The 24942-nt window shown below is 47.0% G+C and overlaps 1 protein-coding gene across 1 annotated transcript in view; it reads right to left on the reverse strand.

Annotated features, from left to right (window-relative positions):
• The window catches only part of LOC122935692, a 43961-nt gene extending 19426 nt beyond the window's left edge, over positions 1-24535 (reverse strand). The window contains exons 1-2 of the mRNA XM_044291521.1: positions 24391-24535; positions 20952-21073 (exon numbers count right to left, since the gene is read on the reverse strand). Coding sequence (XP_044147456.1) covers positions 20952-21067 — 116 coding nt within the window. The 5' untranslated portion in view covers positions 21068-21073; positions 24391-24535. The remainder of the gene's footprint in view (positions 1-20951; positions 21074-24390) is intronic.
• Between the last annotated feature and the right edge of the window lie 407 nt (positions 24536-24942).

Below are 24942 nucleotides of genomic sequence, written 5' to 3' on the forward strand. Positions count from 1 at the left end.
CTTCACGTCAGCCACCACTGCAACAGTCCATTGGCATATATTTAGGCCCAGCACCCAGGCAGAGGAGAGAGGTCCCGTAACAGACAATCTGGCTTCATGTCAGCAGAGAATTAGTTTGCATGTCATAGCAGGGAATCAGGCTTCACGTCACCCAACATTGGAACAGTCCATTGGCATATATTTAGGCCCCGGCACCCAGACAGAGGAGAGGTTCATTCAACTTTGGGTAGCCTCGCAATATAATGGTAAAGTGAAAATAAAAATAGGATTGAATGAGGAAGTGCCCTGGAGTCCAATAATATATGGTTAAGGGGAGGTAGTTAATGTCTAATCTGGATAAGGGACGGACAGATCCTGTGGGATCCATGCCTGGTTCATTTTTATGAACGTCAGCTTGTCCACATTGGCTGTAGACAGGCGGCTGCGTTTGTCTGTAATGACGCCCCCTGCCGTGCTGAATACATGTTCAGACAAAACGCTGGCCGCCGGGCAGGCCAGCACCTCCAAGGCATAAAAGGCTAGCTCTGGCCACGTGGACAATTTAGAGACCCAGAAGTTGAATGGGGCCGAACCATCAGTCAGTACGTGGAGGGGTGTGCACATGTACTGTTCCACCATGTTAGTGAAATGTTGCCTCCTGCTAACACGTTGCGTATCAGGTGGTGGTGCAGTTAGCTGTGGCGTGTTGACAAAAGTTTTCCACATCTCTGCCATGCTAACCCTGCCCTCAAAGGAGCTGGCATTGACACAGCTGCCTTGGCGACCTCTTGCTCCTCCTCTGCCTTGGCCTTGGGCTTCCACTTGTTCCCCTGTGACATTTGGGAATGCTCTCAGTAGCGCATCTACCAACGTGCGCTTGTACTCGCGCAGCTTCCTATCACGCTCCAGTGCAGGAAGTAAGGTGGGCACATTGTCTTTGTAGCGTGGATCCAGCAGGGTGGCAACCCAGTAGTCCGCACAGGTTAAAATGTGGGCAACTCTGCTGTCGTTGCGCAGGCACTGCAGCATGTAGTCGCTCATGTGTGCCAGGCTGCCCAAGGGTAAGAACAAGCTGTCCTCTGTGGGAGGCGTATCGTCATCGTCCTGCCTTTCCCCCCAGCCACGCACCAGTGATGGGCCCGAGCTGCGTTGGGTGCCACCCCGCTGTGACCATGCTTCATCCTCATCCTCCTCCACCTCCTCCTCATCCTCGTCCTCCTCGTCCTCCAGTAGTGGGCCCTGTCTGGCCACATTTGTACCTGGCCTCTGCTGTTGCCAAAAACCTCCCTCTGAGTCACTTCGAAGAGACTGGCCTGAAAGTGCTAAAAATGACCCCTCTTCCTCCTCCTCCTCCTCCTCCTCCTCCTGGGCCACCTCCTCTTGCATCATCGCCCTAAGTGTTTTCTCAAGGAGACATAGAAGTAGTATTGTAACGCGTCATCGCCACTGGCCATGTTGGTGGAGTACTCGAAACAGCGCAACAGGGCACACAGGTCTCGCATGGAGGCCCAGTCATTGGTGGTGAAGTGGTGCTGTTCTGTAGTGCGACTGACCCGTGCGTGCTGCAGCTGAAACTCCACTATGGCCTGCTGCTGCTCGCACAGTCTGTCCAGCATGTGCAAGGTGGAGTTCCACCTGGTGGGCACGTCGCATATGAGGCGGTGAGCGGGAAGGCCGAAGTTACGCTGTAGCGCAGACAGGCGAGCAGCAGCAGGATGTGAACGCCGGAAGCGCGAACAGACGGCCCGCACTTTATGCAGCAGCTCTGACATGTCGGGGTAGTTGTGAATGAACTTCTGCACCACCAAATTCAGCACATGCGCCAAGCAAGGGATGTGCGTCAAATTGGCTAGTCCCAGAGCTGCAACGAGATTTCGCCCATTATCACACACCACCAGGCCGGGCTTGAGGCTCACCGGCAGCAACCACTCGTCGGTCTGTTGTTCTATACCCCGCCACAACTCCTGTGCGGTGTGGGGCCTGTCCCCCAAACATATGAGTTTCAGAATGGCCTGCTGACGTTTACCCCGGGCTGTGCTGAAGTTGGTGGTGAAGGTGTGTGGCTGACTGGATGAGCAGGTGGAAGAAGAGGAGGAGGAAGCCGAGAAGGAGGAGGTGGCAACAGGAGGCAAAGAATGTTGCCCTGCGATCCTTGGCGGCGGAAGGACGTGCGCCAAACAGCTCTCCGCCTGGGGGCCAGCTGCCACTACATTTACCCAGTGTGCAGTTAGGGAGATATAGCGTCCCTGGCCGAGCTTACTGGTCCACGTATCTGTGGTTAGGTGGACCTTGCTACAGATGGCGTTGCGCAGTGCACACTTGATTTTATCGGATACTTGGTTGTGCAGGGAAGGCACGGCTCTCTTGGAGAAGTAGTGGCGGCTGGGAACAACATACTGTGGGACAGCAAGCGACATGAGCTGTTTGAAGCTGTCTGTGTCCACCAGCCTAAATGACAGCATTTCATAGGCCAGTAGTTTAGAAATGCTGGCATTCAGGGCCAGGGATCGAGGGTGGCTAGGTGGGAATTTACGCTTTCTCTCAAATGTTTGTGAGATGGAGAGCTGAACGCTGCCGTGTGACATGGTTGAGACGCTTGGTGACGGAGGTGGTGGTGGTGTTGTTGGTGGTACATCCCCTGTTTGCTGGGCGGCAGGTGCCAACGTTCCTCCAGAGGCGGAGGAAGAGGCCGAGGCGGCAGCAGCAGAAGAGGCCTGAGGCGGCAGCAGCAGAAGAGTTAGCAGGGGGAGCCTGAGTGACTTCCTTGGTTTTAAGGTGTTTACTCCACTGCAGTTCATGCTTTGCATGCAGGTGCCTGGTCATGCAGGTTGTGCTCAGGTTCAGAACGTTAATGCCTCGCTTAAGGCTCTGATGGCACAGCGTGCAAACCACTCGGGTCTTGTCGTCAGCACATTGTTTGAAGAAGTGCCATGCCAGGGAACTCCTTGAAGCTGCCTTTGGGGTGCTCGGTCCCAGATGGCGGCGGTCAGTAGCAGGCGGAGTCTCTTGGCGGCGGGTGTTCTGCTTTTGCCCACTGCTCCCTCTTTTGCTACGCTGTTGGCTCGGTCTCACCACTGCCTCTTCCTCGGAACTGTGAAAGTCAGTGGCACGACCTTCATTCCATGTGGGGTCTAGGACCTCATCGTCCCCTGCATCGTCTTCCACCCAGTCTTGATCCCTGACCTCCTGTTCAGTCTGCACACTGCAGAAAGACGCAGCAGTTGGCACCTGTGTTTCGTCATCATCAGAGACATGCTGAGGTGGTATTCCCATGTCCTCATCATCAGGAAACATAAGTGGTTGTGCGTCAGTGCATTCTATGTCTTTCACCGCTGGGGAAGGGCTAGGTGGATGCCCTTGGGAAACCCTGCTAGCGGAGTCTTCAAACAGCATAAGAGACTGCTGCATAACTTGAGGCTGAGACAGTTTCCCTGGTATGCATGGGGGTGATGTGACAGACTGATGGGGTTGGTTTTCAGGCGCCATCTGTGCGCTTTCTGCAGAAGACTGGGTGGGAGATAATGTGAACGTGCTGGATCCACTGTCGGCCACCCAATTGACTAATGCCTGTACCTGCTCAGGCCTTACCATCCTTAGAACGGCATTGGGCCCCACCATATATTGCTGTAAATTCTGGCGGCTACTGGGACCTGAGGTAGTTGGTACACTAGGACGTGTGGATGTGGCAGAACGGCCACGTCCTCTCCCAGCACCAGAGGGTCCACTAACACCACCACGACCATGTCCGCGTCCCTTACTAAATGTTTTCCTCATTGTTATCGTTCACCACAACAACAAAAATATTATTTGGCCCAATGTATTGTATTCAAATTCAGCTGGATATAAATTTGACGCCTAGTATTTAGGCGCTGGGTGACAGGTATGGGTTTAGTGACAGAATTTGACTTGGAAATGCACAGTAGCGTGTGTGTGAAGTTATTCTGAATGACCCTATGTGCACCTTGAATATTATATACCCTTTTAGGGATAGATTTCAAATAGCTCTGATATAGCAGAAACCACTAAATTATGAAATTGCTAAATTGGGAATTGTATTTCAACCCAGAACAAAAAATGTGCTTTGACGGACACTAAATAACTTTCCCAGCCACAACAGGACAGCGGTAACGAGAGATTTAGCGGGATATAAATTTGAGGCCTAGTATTTAGGCGCTGGGTGACCGGTATGGATTTAGTGACAGAATTAGACTGGGATATGGCCAAAAAATAACCACACTATTGCTGGTTAAATGCACTTGGTGACGGGCGCAGCTTGCCCCTGATGTAGTATATGGCCAAAAAATGAACAGACTATTGCTGGTTAAATGCACTTGGTGTCACAGCTTGACCAACCACACTACTGAGGGTTAAATGCACTTGGTGACGGGCGCAGCTTGCCCCTGATGTAGTATATGGCCCAAAAATGAACAGACTATTGCTGGTTAAAAGCACTTGGTGACGGGCGCAGCTTGCCCCTGATTTAGTATATGGCCAAAAAATGAACAGACTATTGCTGGTTAAATGCACTTGGTGTAATAGCTTGACCAACCACACTACTGAGGGTTAAATGCACTTGGTGACGGGCGCAGCTTGCCCCTGATGTAGTATATGGCCCAAAAATGAACTGACTATTGCTGGTTAAATGCACTTGGTGTGATAGCTTGACCAACCACACTACTGAGGGTTAAATGCACTTGGTGACGGGCGCAGCTTGCCCCTGATGTAGTATATGGCCCAAAAATGAACTGACTATTGCTGGTTAAATGCACTTGGTGACGGGCGCAGCTTGCCCCTGATTTAGTATATGGCCAAAAAATGAACAGACTATTGCTGGTTAAATGCACTTGGTGTGATAGCTTGACCAACCACACTACTGATGGTTAAATGCACTTGGTGACGGGCGCAGCTTGCCCCTGATGTAGTATATGGCCAAAAAATGAACAGACTATTGCTGGTTAAATGCACTTGGTGACGGGCGCAGCTTGCCCCTGATTTAGTATATGGCCAAAAAATGAACAGACTATTGCTGGTTAAATGCACTTGGTGTGACAGCTTGACCAACCACACTACTGAGGGTTAAATGCACTTAGTGACGGGCGCAGCTTGCCCCTGATTTAGTATATGGCAAAAAAATTAACAGACTATTGCTGGTTAAATGCACTTGGTGTGACAGCTTGACCAACCACACTACTGAGGGTTAAATGCACTTGGTGACGGGCGCAGCTTGCCCCTGATTTAGTATATGGCCAAAAAATGAACAGACTATTGCTGGTTAAATGCACTTGGTGTCACAGCTTGACCAACCACACTACTGAGGGTTAAATGCACTTGGTGACGGGCGCAGCTTGCCCCTGATTTAGTATATGGCAAAAAAATTAACAGACTATTGCTGGTTAAATGCACTTGGTGTGACAGCTTCACCCTGATGTAGGCTTTAGCCAAAAAACAAACGCACCATTGAGGGTTAAATGCACTTGGTGACAGGCGCAGCTTGCCCCTGATGTAGTATATGGCCAAAAAATAAACAGACTATTGCTGGTTAAATGCACTTGGTGTGACAGCTTCACCCTGATGTAGGCTTTAGCCAAAAAACAACCACACCATTGAGGGTTAAATGCACTTGGTCGCAGCTTGTGCTGGCGCACCACAAGACACAAAATGGCCGCCGATCACCCCAGAAAAATGTGACTGACAAACGGTCTGGGCAGCCTAAAAACAGTGAGCAATTGAGGATCAGCAGCTCAATGATCCACAGCTGCAGATCGATCAGTTAATCAAGTCCTTTGGAGGAGTTAATCTGCCTAATCTCGCCCTACTGTCGCAGCCGCAACCTCTCCCTATGCTGATCAGAGCAGAGTGACGGGCGGCGCTATGTGACTCCAACTTAAATAGAGGCTGGGTCACATGGTGCTCTGGCCAATCACAGCCATGCCAATAGTAGGCATGGCTGTGATGGCCTCTTGGGGCAAGTAGTATGACGCTTGTTGATTGGCTGCTTTGCAGCCTTTCAAAAAGCGCCAAGAAAGCGTCACAAAAGCGCCAAGAAAGCGACGAACACCGAACCCGAACCCGGACTTTTACGAAAATGTCCGGGTTCGGGTCCGTGTCACGGACACCCCAAAATTCGGTACGAACCCGAACTATACAGTTCGAGTTCGCTCATCCCTAGTTACCACGAAGCACGAAAAAATTCGGATTTGATGCAAACCATTTTTTTCCTGAAATTCGGATCGAATTCCACTTCGTCAACTTCGATTCGCTTATCCCTAATTATAAGCTCTCTTCCATGGACCGTGTTCGATGGACCGCATATTGCGTTCAACCAGCCCGGCATATCTCTCCTTACCCGTGCGCTTCATTCATGGCTGTATGATGCACTTCCGGTGCGACGGACCGCACTGTGAGTTCCATTGCCTCTATGCCTCCTAGTTAGGCCTGTTTATATATATTTTTTTAAAATATGTGGCCGGCGGATAGCTATATTAGTATATTTATATGAGGATCTTCTACTTCTTTATCCATTTTCTGGACCACAACTTATGTTTATTGCAACCGGAAGTGCGTCATCGGCCGGAAGTTTAACCACATGCTTCAAGCTGTGCAGACCACGGAACTGTAAATGGGGGCACCTTTCAAGATGCGGGTGCGCCCATATTATCTAGGTTGCCATTCTCTTTTTTTCTTTATATTTATTAGTATTTTTATGAGTCCCTTGATAAACCACTTGTATAACGTCAATTGGGGAAAAGCGTTGGGACTGGCCTGTTAATGCTAAACGTAAAGATACTTCTAGGGCCTTCCAGTGGGGTTGCCTCTTTTGGAGCGAGTGCTCCGCTTTCAGGCAGGGATAGCTGTACGGCTATTTTAGGGATTTAATCGTCTCCTGACTCCACTTGTCGAATTGGCATCCCATTGGACACAATTGGGTATCAAGCAACCGTAAGTCAAAACCTAGATATTCACCTGTTATCCAGTTTATAGGAGAGCAAGGCAGGTGGTTTGACTCCGCAACCAGAAAAGAGTGCGTACGCAGAAGTCAAGATTAAGAAAATTGCATTTACTAAAATATAATAAAAGCAGGTTAACAGTGAAGTTACAGAGATAAAGACAAGCAAAATATTCAAAACAGTATAAACAATACAAGTCAAATACTGCAACAATTTTCACCTTTACTGTGTCCGTATTCGCAGTGCGGACACTAGGAAATAACAGTCCCACAAACTGTCCCTAACTGACCCTAACTTTCAAGCGGGTGCGCACCCCCCCTTATCCCAGTGGTCCAAGTGGACCGCTTACAGTTTGTGGAAGTGCACGGTGGGGCCCGATGTCGTCCTTTTCTTCAATCAGCGCAGGATCCGCAACAAAGAAGTCCTCCTCAGCAGGCCGGAAAACCAGTTGAATATAATCCAGGATTATTATAGTTACTGTCCGGTACCTCAACAGCACTGTGAGTCTCTTTACTGTTTGGGGCAATCCACTCAGCCCAATGTCGGCTCCACAGGTTAGTTGCTACACAGTCCTTTTTAACTTGGCTTCACTAAATACACGGTTTCTTTATACTCCATCCGTCTCTAGACTGAAGTTCACACAGCTTGGCTGCACAGGAAAGTCCTTTAGTATCTCCACACACGTCTTACACAGCACAGAACTTGTTTTCTATCTTGCCAATATGGCAGCCGTTGTAGTTCCAGTCTTTCTTCCTCTATCTTTCTGCTCACACTGAGGCAGGCTGACATCATAAGGGGCGTGTCACTTCAACACTTAGCTGCTGCCTTAAAGAGCCATTATCACATTAATACACTTTCTCTATGGTAAACTTCAATGCAAATTGGTCCTATGCTGCCATCTACTGACCAAACAAATACTGCAGGCATTTTACATTTATCTGTATTACTGAAATAGCATTATACATTAAATTTTAACACAGTTTACCAGGATAATGAAACTTAGAGACATCACATGACTGTTTCTTACATATTCCGCACCACTTTAAGATTGGCAGTCCCTGCCAATGACTGAATATCCAGAGGGCTGTACTCTTATACGTAGAGTGGTAATGTACCGTTATATGGCAGGCCAAATAAACTCGTCCTGCGCATACCGAACAGGGGGAGTGCCAGCATTTTGTCTAGTGGTGCGTCTGAGAACCACTGGTATACTCTGGGGTACTGTAGCCATAGGCTGAGAAGGACCAGCAGACTCTGCACCAGAGGGGGCACAGGCTGGGGGCACAGTAGTCACAGGTGGAACATCCTCAGGAGTGGGGATTGGCCAACAATCATCTTCATCATCGTAAGCCCATTCCACACCACCAGTCTCGGACTGTGGGAGCTCGTTGACATTATCAGTTCCATCACAATTTGCTTCTTCAGATTGACACAGGCGCAACATATTTCTGTGAAGTACTCGGACACAATCAGTTCCTTCCTTCTGGACTTCGTACACTGGCCCATTTGCATACTTGCGGGCAACTACACGATACGGCACAGCCTCCCACCTGCTTTCCAATTTTCCTTGAGGCTTCTTGACACGTACCAGCACCAGGTCACCTGGCTGCAATGGTGCCCTTTGCACCGGGGTCTTATCAGGATGAGAATTTTCTTGCAGACGCTGTTGCACCAATCGATGAACTGTCTCAAGTCTCTGCCGGTGTGCCCGCACCCAGGAGGCTGGATCTCTTGGAGGGAACCCATCCACATCATTTAACTGTAACTCTCCGACACTTCGCCCAGACCGTCCAAAGAGGAGAGTATAAGGAGAATACCCTGTTGTAGAATGGACCTGATTGTTATAGGCCCACACCATCTCAGACAAGAACTGAGGCCACTGTAACTTCTTGTCCTCCTCCAAAGTCCGCACCATCTGTAGCAGAGTTCTATTAAATCGTTCGCAGGCTCCGTTTCCTTGGGGACGGTATGGAGTCGCGTGCGACTTCTTTATCCCGTAGATACGTTGAACCTCTTTCATTACATGTCCCTCAAAGCAAGCACCTTGGTCAGAGTGGATGCGTTGTGGACACCCATACACTCGGATGAAATCTTGGCATAGGGCTCGAGCTGCCGACTCAGCGGTCTGGTCCTTGGTGGCGGTCACCACCGCAAATTTGGTGAAGTGGTCCACCATTACGAGGCAGTACTGGTGCCCACTGCTGGATGGGCCCACCATTAGGTAGTCTATCATGACGATTCCCAAAGGTTCCTGGGTCACTATGGTTTGTAGGGGAGCTCTTTGTTCGATCGCCTTATGGATCTCACAAGTTCGACATCTATGACATACTTCTTCGACCATTTGACGGAGTCCTGGGCAGTAAATCAGTCGCTGTAGCCAACGAAAGGTCTTCTCATGACCAAAATGTCCATTCTTATTATGAGCCTCAAGAGCCAATGATTGAGCCAGTTCACTAGGCACTACGATTTGGTAACAAATGTCGATTTCAGAAGGTAGATATACCTTTCGGCATAGCACTCCATTTTTCATCTCTAACTTTTCCCACTGACTCAGGACTGATAGCATTTCACGTGTCAGTCGTTCTCTTTCCTCTTTACAGGGCTTCTTGCCTTTTTCAACACACTTGATCATTTTCGCCAGCCCCTCATGGGCCTGCTGTATTTGCACCCATTCCTGTCGTGAGGGGCCAAAGAAAGGAGCCGTTTCGGTCCCTTCCACTGCACACTGCATAGCAGTGACCAAGGCTTGTGAAAATCTGCTGAAGTCAGGCACCTCCACATGCTCTAACTCATGATCCACGTCTCTGCTGGGGGCCTGGGTAGTTACCCTAGAGAGTCCATCAGCATTTTGGTTCTCTGTCTTGGACCGATACTTAATGCGGTAATTGAACTTAGACATTCGGGCTATCCACCGCTGCTCCAAAGCCCCGAGCTTGGCATTTTCTAGGTGAGCTAATGGGCTGTTGTCAGTCAGTACTAAGACTTCAGCTCCGGTCAAATACTCAGAGAATTTCTCAGTCATGGCCCATACCAGTGCCAACAGTTCTAACTTAAATGAACTATAATTGTCAGGGTTTCTTTCAGAATCTCGCAAAGATCGGCTGGCATATGCTATGACACGCTCTTGGCCATCCTGAAACTGAGAGAGAATTGCTCCGAGACCATACAGGCTTGCATCCGTATATAGCTGGAAAGGCAAGTGGTAATCAGCATACGCCAGGATTGGGGCCGTTGTAAGAGCATCCTTCAATGCCTGGAAGGCGTGTTCCTGTTCAGGGCCCCATTTCACGGACCGGTTCTTCGGACCCCCGGCGGTGCCTCGTAGGAGAGCATTAAGTGGTGCTGCTACTCTAGCAAAGTCCTTAATAAACCGTCGATAGTAGCCGGCTACTCCCAGGAACGCTCTCACCTCTCGCAGGGTAGTCGGTGTCGGCCAATCTTGAACAGCCGCTATCTTGTCCCTCGATGGCCTTACCCCTTCTCCTGATACACAATGACCCAAGTAATCAATTTCAGATTGGAACAACCGACATTTACTGGGTCTCAGTTTGAGCCCATGTTCCTGCAATCATTTAAACACTTGTCCCAACTGGTGGAGATGGTCCTCAAAGGTTGCAGAGTACACTATAATGTCGTCCAAGTAGATGAGAGTGAACTCAAAGTTGAAGTCACCAAGACATTTCTCCATCAATCGTTGAAACGTTCCAGGTGCATTTGTCAACCCAAAGGGCATCCGGTTAAATTCGTATAGTCCCATGGGCAAGATAAAGGCTGTCTTTTCCTTATCTTTCTCGGCCATTGGCACCTGCCAATACCCACTAGCCAGATCTAGCGAGGAGAAGTACCGGGCTCTTCCTAGTGCCGAAAGGGACTCCTCAATCCGAGGTAAGGGGTAGGAATCTCGTACGGTGCAGGTGTTCAACTTTCGATAGTCTACGCAAAACCGAATGGACCCATCTTTCTTCCTTACTAGTACCACTGGAGCTGCCCAGGGACTTTGGCTTTCTTGAATGATCCCACTCTGCAGCATCTGGGTCAACAGTTCTTTCATCTCCTGATACATCTGTGGAGGAATTTGTCGGTAGCGCTCTCTGATTGGAGGGGTGTCTCCTGTGGGAATCTCATGGTAGATCCCTGTTGTACATCCAAAATCTTCAGCATGACGTGCAAAATTTGTGCGGTCTTCCCATAACAGTTCATCTACCTTCCGGATCTGTTCCAGAGAACACGAAGAAGTCTCTATCTTCATCTGTTCTCGAATTGCACCGCCATTCCATTTAGGGGTGGGGTTCTCGCCTTCCCCCATAGACACGGTTATGGCCCATTCACCTCGTTCAGCCGGCCTCAACTGCATCGGGGTCGCTTTCCTCACTTCCTCCGGAGTCACATAGAGGTTAGCCAGCAGCCTTCCTGGGGCTAGGTCTACACTCTGATCCTGGGTGTTCACACATCGGAGGGGTACTCTCCCATTGCGGACTACTGCCAAGGAACGGGCTACTAGCGGATCAACACTTCTTCCGGCTGTGGGCAGTGGTTCTATCAACACAGCTATGCCCTCTAGTTTCCTACAGGTGCCTACAGGCATGGACACTATCATCTCCCGTCTGGGTGGCAACGTAACTTTTGTATGCAGAGGGACCGAAATTCGAGCAAGAGGACACTGTGCATCTGAACTTTTCTGTAAGCCACATGTTCGGACCAGCCGCTGGAAGGCCGTTTGAGTAGGCCGATGGCTAGTGGTTTCTCTCCAATAAGCGTGACCTTTCTTTTCAAAGAGAATCTGATCCAATTCTTTTAGCACATTCATCCCCAAGATGACAGGGACCTTTACTTCATGTGACTCCTGTACTACCACAATGCCTTTCTTGCCTAGATCTTGGCCACATAATCTGACATTCATCCAGGCCACTCCTACCACCGGTACTGGTAACTGATTAGCTGCGACCACTCATATGAATGTATGGGGATCATATTTCACATGTTGCTGAAAGTACCGTTCGTAACAGTCTCTACTCAGGGTCGTTACTTGGGAACCTGTGTCAATCATCCCGGGAACCGGAATACCTTCCAATTCCATCTGTATGATGGGACTTGCAGCGATCAGGTCCTCTTCAGGGCATTCTCTCCTCATAGTCTCCTTCTCAGTTTCCCCTACTGCCCGCCCTACTGCAGCAGGGGATTTCAGTTTAACGACGGTCTCTCATAAGCTTGTCGCTGCTCTGGACATCTAGCAGCAATGTGGCCCACGCGTCCACACTCCCAGCAGCGTATTTCCCGTCGCTCTGGCCATCGGTTGGGGCCCCTTCGGTAAGCCCCATCGGTCTCTCCTGAGAGTTGTACTACATTATTGGGACCCCTTCGGTAGGTCCTATCCTCATCCCTCCAGCGGGGTTGTGGGTGATCCTGACCTTCTTGGTGTGAACGGCCCACCCCTTCGTCTCTAGTTTTCTGGAGGCCTGCAATTCTCATAGAATTCTCATTACAATTGGTTTGTAGGTATTCCATTTGCTCTTGCAATTTCTGCATTACTGTAAGTATCTCTTTAACTGTCTCTTTTTCCACTGTTTCTGGGCCAGAGCTAGCCCCCTGCGACAATGTAACTCCAACTGCGGTCTGAGGCTTCTGAACCATACTATTGGCACGTGAGATGGCCTCTACCTGTACGTCATGAAATTTAGCATCAGTCTCCCGTCGTATAAAGTCCTGCATAGCAACAGTCAAACTGCCATCACGGATCCCCAGAACAAACTGGTCACGGAGTGTCCGATCAGGGTTACAGAAGGCTGGTGAGCCCCCTCTTTCCTTCCCTTGAATATCTCGGAGCAGTTCTTGTAGGGCATTTGCATACTGAGGGAGACTTTCATTCTCCTTTTGTACCCTCTGGAAGAACCGTGCCTGCAGGGACCCCAGCAATGCGGTTTCTCCATAAATAGTTTCTAGAATCTGGACAACTTGCTCAAATGTCTGCCTTTGTTCAAATGGCCGCAATATCACTGTAGTCTTAGCATCTCCTTGTAACGTCAATATAGCTAGCTCTACTAGTACATCTGGTGCGGTCTGGTACATGCGCTGTACCATTCGTATCTGCTCTGCCCACACACTCACAGACATATTATTGCCATCAAACTTTGCTAACTGACTCATTACAGCCCCTGCTGGCATTCTTCCTCCAGCACCATCCCTCCTAACGGGTGCGTCGCCGTCCATTCTGGTAGGCGGATCCTGCCGACTACGCCAATTTGTGAACCGAGATCAAGGCAGGTGGTTTGACTCCGCAACCAGAAAAGAGTGCGTACGCAGAAGTCAAGATTAAGAAAATTGCATTTACTAAAAATTAATAAAAGCAGGTTAACAGTGAAGTTACAGAGATAAAGACAAGCAAAATATTCAAAACAGTATAAACAATACAAGTCCAATACTGCAACAATTTTCACCTTTACTGTGTCCGGATTCGCAGTGCAGACACTAAGAAAAAACAGTCCAAGAAACTGTCCCTAACTGACCCTAACTTTCAAGCGGGTGCGCACCCCCCCTTATCCCAGTGGTCCAAGTGGACCGCTTACAGTTTGTGGAAGTGCACGTGGGGCCCGATGTCGTCCTTTTCTTCAATCAGCGCAGGATCCGCAACAAAGAAGTCCTCCTCAGCAGGCCGGAAAACCAGTTGAATATAATCCAGGATTATTACAGTTACTCAATAAATATATAAATGTCGCACTAGGGCACTGAAACCACACCAGGTGCTCCTGTAAATTGAGACCACTCTCTCAATACAGCAAATAATATAAAATGGATAAACAGGGCACTCACGGATAGCCGAGACCAAGTATTAGAAGCAATTATTAGCTTTTATTACTACAACAAATAAAGTCGATAAAACAATGTAGCACAATGTGGCACAATAATAATAGATAAAACAATGTATCACAAAAAACAGTATCGTAGGTGAGCTGTAGATAGGATATATTATAGTCTATTGACCAGCTGAAAAATGTTCAATGATGCGATCTAATATATCTCCAGTCCAATGACGTTGCATCCGAAAATGCTATCAATGAATCATTCACTGCAGTGTTTCAATTGAGAATGGCGGCGTCACGCCGAAGCAATAAGGTAGCGGCGTCCCGCTCCTGAATAGCTTGCAAAGAAAGATAATCCGTTACCTTTACATCGACCTGTAGTTCGTCCGGAAATGTCACTTTAAGCCTTCAGATGTTTTGTTCCCAGAATATGCCTTTTGTTGTATTTTAGCACTATTCCATCAGGATATTGAATTCGGCTCGTTTTTTTCCGTTACGGTCGGTTAGTTGGTAACTCCAATATTTCAGTACAGCAATGGGGTGTAGCACCAGACGCGTTTCGGGGTCCAAACCCCTTCCTCAGTGGCAGTGGTGCTACACCCCATTGCTGTACTGAAATATTGGAGTTACCAACTAACCGACCGTAACGGAAAAAAACGAGCCGAATTCAATATCCTGATGGAATAGTGCTAAAATACAACAAAAGGCATATTCTGGGAACAAAACATCTGAAGGCTTAAAGTGACATTTCCGGACGAACTACAGGTCGATGTAAAGGTAACGGATTATCTTTCTTTGCAAGCTATTCAGGAGCGGGACGCCGCTACCTTATTGCTTCGGCGTGACGCCGCCATTCTCAATTGAAACACTGCAGTGAATGATTCATTGATAGCATTTTCGGATGCAACGTCATTGGACTGGAGATATATTAGATCGCATCATTGAACATTTTTCAGCTGGTCAATAGACTATAATATATCCTATCTACAGCTCACCTACGATACTGTTTTTTGTGTTTTTTGTGATACATTGTTTTATCTATTATTATTGTGCCACATTGTGCTACATTGTTTTATCGACTTTATTTGTTGTAGTAATAAAAGCTAATAATTGCTTCTAATACTTGGTCTCGGCTATCCGTGAGTGCCCTGTTTATCCATTTTATATTATTACAGTTACTGTCGGGTACCTCGACAGCACTGTGAGTCTCTTTACTGTTTGGGGCAATCCACTCAGCCCAATGTCGGCTCCACAGGTTAGTTGCTGCACAGTCCTTTTTAACTTGGCTTCACTAAATACACGGTTTCTTTATACTCCATCCGTCTCTAGACTGAAGTTCACACAGCTTGGCTGCACAGGAAAGTCCTTTAGTATCTCCACACACGTCTTACACAGCACAGAACTTGTTTTCTATCTTGCCAATATGGCAGCCGTTGTAGTTCCAGTCTTTCTTCCTCTATCTTTCTGCTCACACTGAGGCAGGCTGACATCATAAGGGGCGTGTCACTTCAACACTTAGCTGCTGCCTTGAAGAGCCAGTATCACATTAATACACTTTCTCTATGGTAAACTTCAATGCAAATTGGTCCTATGCTGCCATCTACTGACCAAACGAATACAGCAGGCATTTTACATTTATCTGTATTACTGAAATAGCATTATACATTAAATTTTAACACAGTTTACCAGGATAATGAAACTTAGAGACATTACATGACTGTTTCTTACATCTTTATTATACCAAGATCAGTTTTATAGGAAGGTCTCCTTATTAGTTTCTTCCTCACTATAGTGTTGTCATTCATTCTTTGTGGACACCAGATAATTTGTGTGGTTTATATAATCATCTAATATTTGTTGTGGGGTTTATTTATATATTTTTAAATGATAAAATATATTTTAGAGGGTAATTTCCTTTCAGTGATATTCTTTATTTATCCCTGTTTGTACTATATGTATTTTGTCCGTGATCTCACTGTGTACATACATTACAGTACTTATACTGTATTATACTCCAGAGTTGCACTCACTATTCTGCCAGCGCAGTCACTGTGTACATACATTACATTAGTTATCTTGTACTGATCCCAAGTTACAGCCTGTATTATACAGCTCTTTAGAGCTGGAGTTTTAGAGGGACCTTTGCTAACTGGCTGGAGCACTAGAGAGGGGTCTTAGTACTATTTGGGACATTTTAGGGTGAATTATTACTACTGGTGGAACAATGGGGGCATTATTATTGGGCATAATATGAGGGCACTACTATTATCAGGAACATTCACAGGGAGCTTTATCATTGTAGGGGACGCTGTTAGTAATGAGGGCATTCTAGGATATAATTATAATTGGTGTACCTTTGGGGTGCACAATTAGTATGGGCAGACTATCTGTATGGTACTGTTATTTCTGAAGTATGGTATTTGAGGGCATTGGTTAGACCGGTGGGCACAGTATTGGGATAAGCAGGATACCATTGTTCTAGCACCAGTAGGGAAGGATTTTGAAAATGTGAGGAAAGATGTCTGTGTGGTAAATTTTGCAGAGACGAGACGGCTGATAGATGTCCTCATTATGGTGTGCTCCCAATGGTGAAGATGAGGAAGGAGAACATCTACATCAGAGAAGATGTCACTTAAAGTAATAGGTTTGTAGTATTGTTGAGATAGCATGCTCGGCCGAACTTCTGTTATTATATTTTTGTAATTATATTTCACTACATCACAGAAACAACTGTAACAAATATCTAAAAGCAGTTTAGCAGCAAACTTTATGAAAACTAATATTTATGTCATTCTCAAAACTTTTGGCCACGACAGTACATTTTTTCCAAAACTGAAGTTCAGAAGAGGCCAAAAAAATTTGATTATAGCACTATATTAGCTAAAGTACAGTGTATATGTGTATTTTACGAATATTCACTATATTGCTATAACTTCGTCTTTTAGAATATTACGAATATTCTAAAAAACAAAGTTATTGCAATATGGAAAATATTCGTAAAATACACATATTAGCCTAGCCATAGCCATAGGAAAGTTGCCTTATACAGTTAAAAGAAAATTCGCAAAACGCAAATAATTAAATCGCATATTATTTGTGATAAATAGAATAATGACGAATATTCGATTTCGACGAATATAAGACGAATATTCAATCGAATATTCACAAAATATTGCGAAATCGAATATGGCACCTCTCGCTCATCACTACTTGACAGTAATAATCCTCATTGTGCCCCTTTCATAGTAATAATCTCCATTGTGCCCCCTTCACAGTAATAATGTCCACTGTGCCCCATTCACAGTAATAATGCCCACTGTGCCCCCTTCATTGTAGTAATGCCCTCTGGCTCTGTGCCCCCTCCATAGTAGAAATGCCCATTGTGCCCCCTTCACATTAGTAATGCCCACTGTGCCCCCTCTAGAGTAGTACTGCCCTCTGAGCCCCCTCCGAAGTAATAAAGACCCCTGTTCCCCCTCCATAGTAATAAAGTCATCTGTGCTACCTTCATAGTAATAAAGACCTCTGTGCCCCCCCCATAGTAATAAAGTCTTCTGTGCCCCCTCCATAGTAATAAAGTCCTCTGTGCCCTCTCCATAGTAATAAAGTCCTCTGTGCCCCTTCCATAGTAATAAATTCCTCTGTGCCCCCTCCATAGTAATAAAGTCCTCTGTGCCCCCCTCTGTATTAAAAACAAAAGAACACAGTAACTACTCACCTTGTCCCGTTCCTGAAGCTCACAGACCTCTTTTCCCTGCAGGCACAGATCGCTCTGCAGCGCTGTGTTGTCGGAGCCTATGCAGATTACCGGGCTGCAGGCTCCGCCCATACAGGCGGCAGCGTGATCTGTGTCTGCAGGCTGAATGGTGAAGCGGGGAGAAGTCTTCCTGCTTCACCATTCAGAGCGCCACCGGCCTGAAGAAGTGAAGGAGCGCGGGGAGCTGAACGGTGAGTGACAGGACCCAGCTTCCTGCGCTCTAGCAATGAGCGCTTCCATCTGTATTGATGAAAGCGTTCATTGCTTCTGGCCTCTGGGAGATATGCTGTGGGCCCCCGCAGGAGCTGTGGGCCCTGGCACTTGCCCTGGTATTCCAGGTGCTGATGCCAGACTTGGATGGGACCATACAGGCCTTACAGCTGCTACACAGACAGGATCTGTTGTTGGTCTCATTTTTCCTTCCTTCTGACAGATCAGAAGAAAGGTCAATTAAATGATGATGTCATCCAGGATAAAAAGGAAAAATGGTGGCCCAGTCATGGAGTGGGGAGTGTGGGAACAGCTTGAGAAGTCCACAGAGTGGCCCAATGACATAGTGGTGAGGTGGAAGCAGCAGCAGCATGATGAGGGCCACAGAGTGGCATAGTGACAGAGTGTGGAGGTGGCAGCAGCAGAATGAGGAGCTCACAGAGTGGCACAATGACAGAGTGTGGAGGGGCAGCCGCAGCAGCATGAGGAGGCCACAGAGTGGCCCAGTGACATGGTGTTGAGGAAGTAGCAGCATGAGGCCACAGAGTGACACAATGACAGAGTGTGGAGGTGGCAGCAGCAGCATGAGGAGGCCACAGAGTGGCAAGGTGACATAGTGTTGAGGTAGCAGCAGCAGCAGCATGAGGAGGCCACAGAGTGGCAAGGTGACAGTGTTGAGGTAGCAGCAGCAGCATGAGGAGGCCACAGAATGGCAAGGTGACATAGTGTGGAGGTAGCAGCAGCATGAGGAGACCACAGAGTGGAAAGGTGACATAGTGTGGAGGTGGCAGCAGCAGCAGCATGAAGAGACCACAGAGTGAGCCGGCGACAGAGTGGGGGGGGGGGGTGTGGCAATAACAGTGCCCGCTGATGATGGTGGATGTAGGAAGGAGCACTTGGCATCAGATGTGTGGCATCAGGTGGGTGGCAGGATCAGAATAGTAGCTGAGGCAGGTAGCCAGAAGAAACCGGTCCCTTTTGTCAAGGTTTGGATGAGGCAGCATGGATGATCTAATCTTATGCATCAGGCATTGGTGGGTGGAAATCCTGGCTGATCCACACCTGATTCATCTTGACAAAGGTCAGTCTCTCCACATTTTGGGTGGACAGGCGAGTTCTCCTTGGGGTAACTATGGCCCCTGCCGCACTGAACACCCACTCTGATGCCACACTACTGGCCGGGAAGGACAGCTTTTCCAGGGCAAACAGCTACAAATCCAGTTTCACTGCCCAGTAGTCCAACGGATCATCGATGACGGATGGCAGGGTGCACTCCAAGTATGCCACCACCTGCTGGTTCAGGTTCTGCTCTATGTCTAGCTGCTGGTGAGTAGTTTCTTTACTATGCAGGTGAAGAAAGCTGCTCATCAGTGACTCTAGACTCAGCAGCCATGGCAGTGGGACATGAGCGCAGAGGGCCCCCCTTCCGGTCAGACATGCGAGAGGATGGATGATTGCGCAGATAGGCAGCGGCCAACATACTACATAGGATGTCTATATAGTAGTTCAGTTTGTCCTCTCTCTCAGCGGGTGTAAAAACGGCCCCCATTTTGGACTGGTAGCGAGGGTCTAACATGGTGGAGAGCCAGAAGTAATCCCTCTGGCGAATGGTGACAATTCGGCTGTCACTTCGCAAGCAAGTGAGCATGCAGCAGGCCATTTGTGCAAGTGACTTGGAGGGACTCCCTGCCTCCATCTCTACTGCATACTGCCACGGTGTGCCTGGGTCATCTGCCTCGTCTTCCTCATCTCCCTCTTGCTTCTCCGGCTGCTCCTCCTCTCCTGTAACCTGTGTAGAAATACCACCCATTTCGCTACACATTGCTTGTGCTCCAATGTCCCCCTCCTCCCTCTCCTCCATTTCATCCCCAACAGGGCTCATGTGGCCATGAGATGTAGCCGCCACATCTCCAGTCCAATGACCAGCCAGATTTACCAGCATATTTTCCAGGATATGAATCAGTGGAATGATGTTGTTCATCCCGTAGTCCAGACAACTGACAAATAACGTGGCCTCCTCAAAGGGCTTGAGCAAACGGCAGGTGTCACGCATGAGCTGCCACTAGCTAACATCGAAGTTACACAGGGTAGTACCTCTATCCGCTTGGATCATCAAGAAATCGTTTATGGTCTTTCTCTGTTCGTATAGTCAGTCCAAAATATGGAGGGTGGAATTCCAACGGGTGGAAACGTCGCATATCAGCCTATGTTGGAGGACACCGTTCTGACGGTGCAGCTCAAGGAGGGTGTGCTTGGCGGTGTACGAGTGGCTGAAGTGCATGCAAATTTTCCTGGCCATTTTTAGGATGTCTTGCAGGTGGCTGAAAGACTTCAGGAACCGCTTTACAACCATATTGAACACGTGCGCCATGCAGGGAGCATGGCTCAGCCCTCCTTGACGCAGCGCCGACACCATGTTCTTCCCATTGTCGGTCACCATGGTTTCCGATTTTGAGTTGTCGTGGAGAAAGCCAGGATTTTATTTCTTGATGAAGGACATTGAGCAGTTTCTCCCCTGTGTGACTCCGTTCGCCTAGGCAAATGAGGTGTAAAACAGTGTGACACCGCAGTGCCCTGCACATGTGTTATGCTGGTGGGGCACTGTAAATTGTCCCTGCAGTGGAGGCTGAGGACACGGTGGAGGATGAGGAGGCAGAGGCGGACATTGTCGCAGTACCAACGGTGTGAGAACATCGAGGCGGAAGCAGCGTCACCTGGCCAAGTTGCTGGTATGGCTGGGTAGGAACCACATTTAACCAGTGGGCCATAAAGGACATATATTGTCCTTGACTGTAGTTACAGATACTGACCAATTTTCCCAAAAAAGGCTGAGTCACAAACACATTTCAACACTGAATGGTGAAACATCCATGATCGGCATTATTTCCAATCATGGACTCTGCATTTGGGCATCTGATGTTTAAAACTCCGTGGCTAAGGAGCCCACTCAGCTCTTTAGCAGGCATCATCTTTAAAACCCTGACTTGTGCAGTACATATAAGGTGCAAGTTAGGAAGAGGTTAAGTATGTTTGACATGTTTAAATAAAAATAACATTTTGATAGCTTTTCTTGTACAGAATTTTCTATCACGGTGGATTAGAGCACCATGGTGGCTTGACATATAGTTACCCTGAACACACAACAGATTTCCTCAAATCTACCAGGACTGGTAATGGAAGCTCTGAATGTAGCCTCTCATGGCACTGTCATAATAAGAAGTTCTCCTGATTCATAAAGTAAGTGAGGTGAGTGCAACTTACTGGAAGATGTTTTGCTCAATGTAATTTGTGATTCTTCCTACTTGCTCTTGGCTTATAGGTGTCACAGTCAGCACACAGCTCCACAGACAGAGGGCGGTCAGGATCGCGGGTCCCATCTTCACCTGTAATGGTATGGAAGATTTTTAAAGAGGAGCTGTCACTCACTGTCATGTCTGTTCTAGTAACTTCCTGCATTCCCCATGTAATGTAACAATTCTGGAACATCTATTATTATGACTTAATGTTGCATCATTCCTCTATTATTCCTTTTATAAATTATGAAGGAATCACTAGCTGTCAGCAATAAGGGTCCAGCTGGGTGTTACCAGTTAAAGGGGGTGTCCTGTCACAGTCTTACACTGGCAGCACTGATTGGATAGTGCCAGACTTTGAAGGGGCACACGCCCAACTGGTTACACCCAGGTGGACCTTTCATAAACGTCTAGCAGCAATTACAGAGGAATGGTACAAGGTGGAGTCATAAGAATAGATGCTCCAGCATTGCTGTATTTTGGAAAATGGCATCAGGAGAGGTGACGGATCCTCCTTAATACCAACATATCAGACATTTCTGACCGATAGATGTGCAGATTAGTGCCTAAAGGGTTAGATGCTGAGTTATAAAGTGTATACCGCCACTTGGTGGCACTACAGAGATGGCTGCTTTTCTCTTGGAAGAGAGATAATCTGCATATTCCTTTACCCAGGATGCACTGCATGGCCTATAAGACTCCCTGTGCCATCTCTGGTGCTCTCTTCAAGGAAAAACAGAACCTCCCGGATTTAGCAGATGAAAAAGACCTGACAAAGATCTCAGTCAATATGTCAGTCCTGGCTCAGGAACATAGAATATATAATTATCTGTAGGATTCTTCTGGAGACTCCACCCAAATGTCTCAAAACACAGAAGATAATTGACTTCCTCAAAAAATGTGTGGACATGTCTGATATGAGGAAATCATAGAGCAGCTGGTGCATGAGGGCAGCCTCTGTGTATACCTTCTGTACAACGCCATTATAGCAGAACATATTATCTCAGTCAGTGAAAAAAGGCGATAAGACATTCTTCAGAGACATAAATGAAAAAAGGAAACTAAAACAAGAAATTGCCAAATTAAAAACAAAGGAAGGAAGGCCTCGATGGTAAGGTGGTTTTTTTTGCTGATGACACAAAGATTTGTAACAGGGTTGGTGTTCCTGGAGGGAAACGCCAAATGGAAAAGGATTTAGGAAAACTAGAAGAATGGTCAAAAATCTGGCAGGTAAAATTTAATGTTGATAAGTGCAAGATAATGCACCTGGGGCGTAAAAACCCAAGAGCAGAATATACAATCAGTGATACAGTCCTAACCTCAGTATCTGAGGAAAGGGATTTAGGGGTCATTATTTCAGAAGACTTAAAGGTAGGCAGACAATGTCACAGAGCAGCAGGAGATGCTAGCAGAATGCTGGGGTGTATAGGGAGAGGCATTACCAGTAGACAGAGGGAGGTGCTCATGCCACTCTACAGAGCACTAGTGAGACCTCATTTGGAGTATTGTGCTCAGTACTGGAGACCATATCTCCAGAAGGATATTGATACTTTGGAGAGAGTTCAGAGAAGAGCTACTAAACTGGTACATGGATTGCAGGATAAAACTTACCAGGAAAGATTAAAGGACCTTAACATGTATAGCTTGGAAGAAAGATGAGACAGAGGGGATATGATAGAAACTGCTAAATACATAAAGGGAATCAACAAGGTAAAAGAGGAGAGAATATTTAAAAGAAGAAAAACTGCTACAGGAGGACATAGTTTTAAATTAGAGGGGCAAAGGTTTAATAGTAATATCAGGAAGTATTACTTTACTGAGAGAGTAGTGGATGCATGGAATAGCCTTCCTGCAGATGTGGTAGCTGCAAATACAGTGGAGGAGTTTAAAGTATGTTTAAAAATAGCAATGTTGAATAAAGTACCTCTTTACCTACATGGGTCTTCTTTCTTTTATTCCACTTTACATTCTTTTAAAAAAGCGATTTTTGTGATATGCAAATGAGTTTCCAAGGTGCCCAGAGGGGCGTTATTACTCTGCCCCCTGCAGTGCCCAGCCGGCCTCCTCATAAATAAATGTCCTCCCACATACTTCCTGAACGGCGCCGCCCCCTCCCCACCACGTCATTTAATTTATTCATGCAATATTATGCTTCCTCCTCTTTTGGACTACGGCGCCGCCCCCTCCCGATTACATCATTAAATGTATTCATACCACCAGCCCTCCCGTCCTCCTCTCTTGGTCCACTGCGCCGCCCCCTCCTGATTACGTCAGTAAATGTATTCTTAGCACCGGACCGGCCCTCCCCTTCCTCCTCTCTTGTCCTCCGGAATTCCCGCGCAGGCGCAGTATGGGTGAGTGCCTGCGCCTACACGATTCTCCTGTGGCAGAGGGCAACAGCCTCAATATTGTCACTGGGCATGGGCCGAGCCCAGTGACAAGAGAGGAGGAAGGGGAGGGCCGGTCCGGTGCTAAGAATACATTTACTGACGTAATCGGGAGGGGGGCGGCGCAGTGGACCAAGAGAGGAGGACGGGAGGGCCGGTGGTATGAATACATTTAATGATGTAATCGGGAGGGGGCGGCGCCGTAGTCCAAAAGAGGAGGAAGCATAATGTTGCATGAATAAATTAAATGACGTGGTGGGGAGGGGGCGGCGCCGTTCGGGAAGTATGTGGGAGGACATTTATTTATGAGGAGGCCGGCTGGGCATTGCAGGCGGGCGTTACTGGGCACTAGAGCAGAGTAATAACGCCCCTCTGGGCACCTTGGAAACTCATTTGCATATCACAAAAATCGCTTTTTTATAAGAATGAAAAGTGGAATAAAAGGAACAAGACCCATGTAGGTAAGAAGGTACTTTATTGCACATTGCTATTTTAACAGTTTTATATGGTCAAAATAGGTGACAGATTCCCTTTAAGCATGCATGGGATAGGCATAAGGCCATCCTTCATATAAGATAGGGCCAGGGGCTATCCATAGTACTTAGTATATTGGGCAGACTAGATGGGCCAAATGGTTCTTATCTGCCGACACATTCTATGTTTCTATGTTTCTATATCACAGTCATACAGAAGTCTGACGATATAGAAGGAGTATAAGTAGGAAACATAAGGAGTCTAAAAACAGACAAAACCTACTGATAAGAAAAGACGTTAATAACATTCCCAGTGAGAGGAATGCTAAAGTAATAAAATGGTGATTATGATTATATAATAATATTCTCAATATTAACATTAAAGTAAAGAATAAAATAAAAAATAAATACTGTAACCTGAGTCTATAATAATAAAGTCTAGAGAACGACACTAATAACAGGTGGCGGTTCCCACCCTCCAGTCCTGCTGAGGATTTCATGTTATGGATGATGGGCACAATATCAATGACTGGGGTTCATTACTCACAGGATTGGGGTCACACAAGTAACGAGAGGGGAAGCCGCCGTCTGGGTCCCTGTAAGGTAGTGGAACCACAGAGCGCAGCAGCAGAGCGTCTCGTGTGACTGCTGAGCTGGGAGCCACCAGGAAACACTTGTGTCCGAGATAACAATGTCTGGGACGGTTTTAGTTTCTAACTGTTACTTTTATTTGCACTTTATTTATTTGATTTACTAGAAGCTAATTGGTCAATCATAAAAGGGACTGGTCACCAGGAAAATGCAGTGAATCTGCAGGCGGCATGTTGTAGAGCTGCTCTTTCTGAGCTCGATAATATGTGAGCGTCTCTAATAAATGACTGATACCGTTCCTTGTATAAGTTTCTTGCATATACATAGACAGCTGTCAGTCACTGATCAGGACTGCTTTCGAATCCTGAGTTACATCATGTTCTGTATTTCTTTTATTATAAAATTATAAAACATAACAATAACACAATGTAACAATATAACAATAATATTAAACATAATCGGCATAAAATATCAAACACAACCAAACGGTAAATAAATAACACTGGTC

This window comes from Bufo gargarizans, chromosome 4 (assembly GCF_014858855.1).
Source record: "Bufo gargarizans isolate SCDJY-AF-19 chromosome 4, ASM1485885v1, whole genome shotgun sequence".
NCBI lineage: Eukaryota > Metazoa > Chordata > Amphibia > Anura > Bufonidae > Bufo > Bufo gargarizans.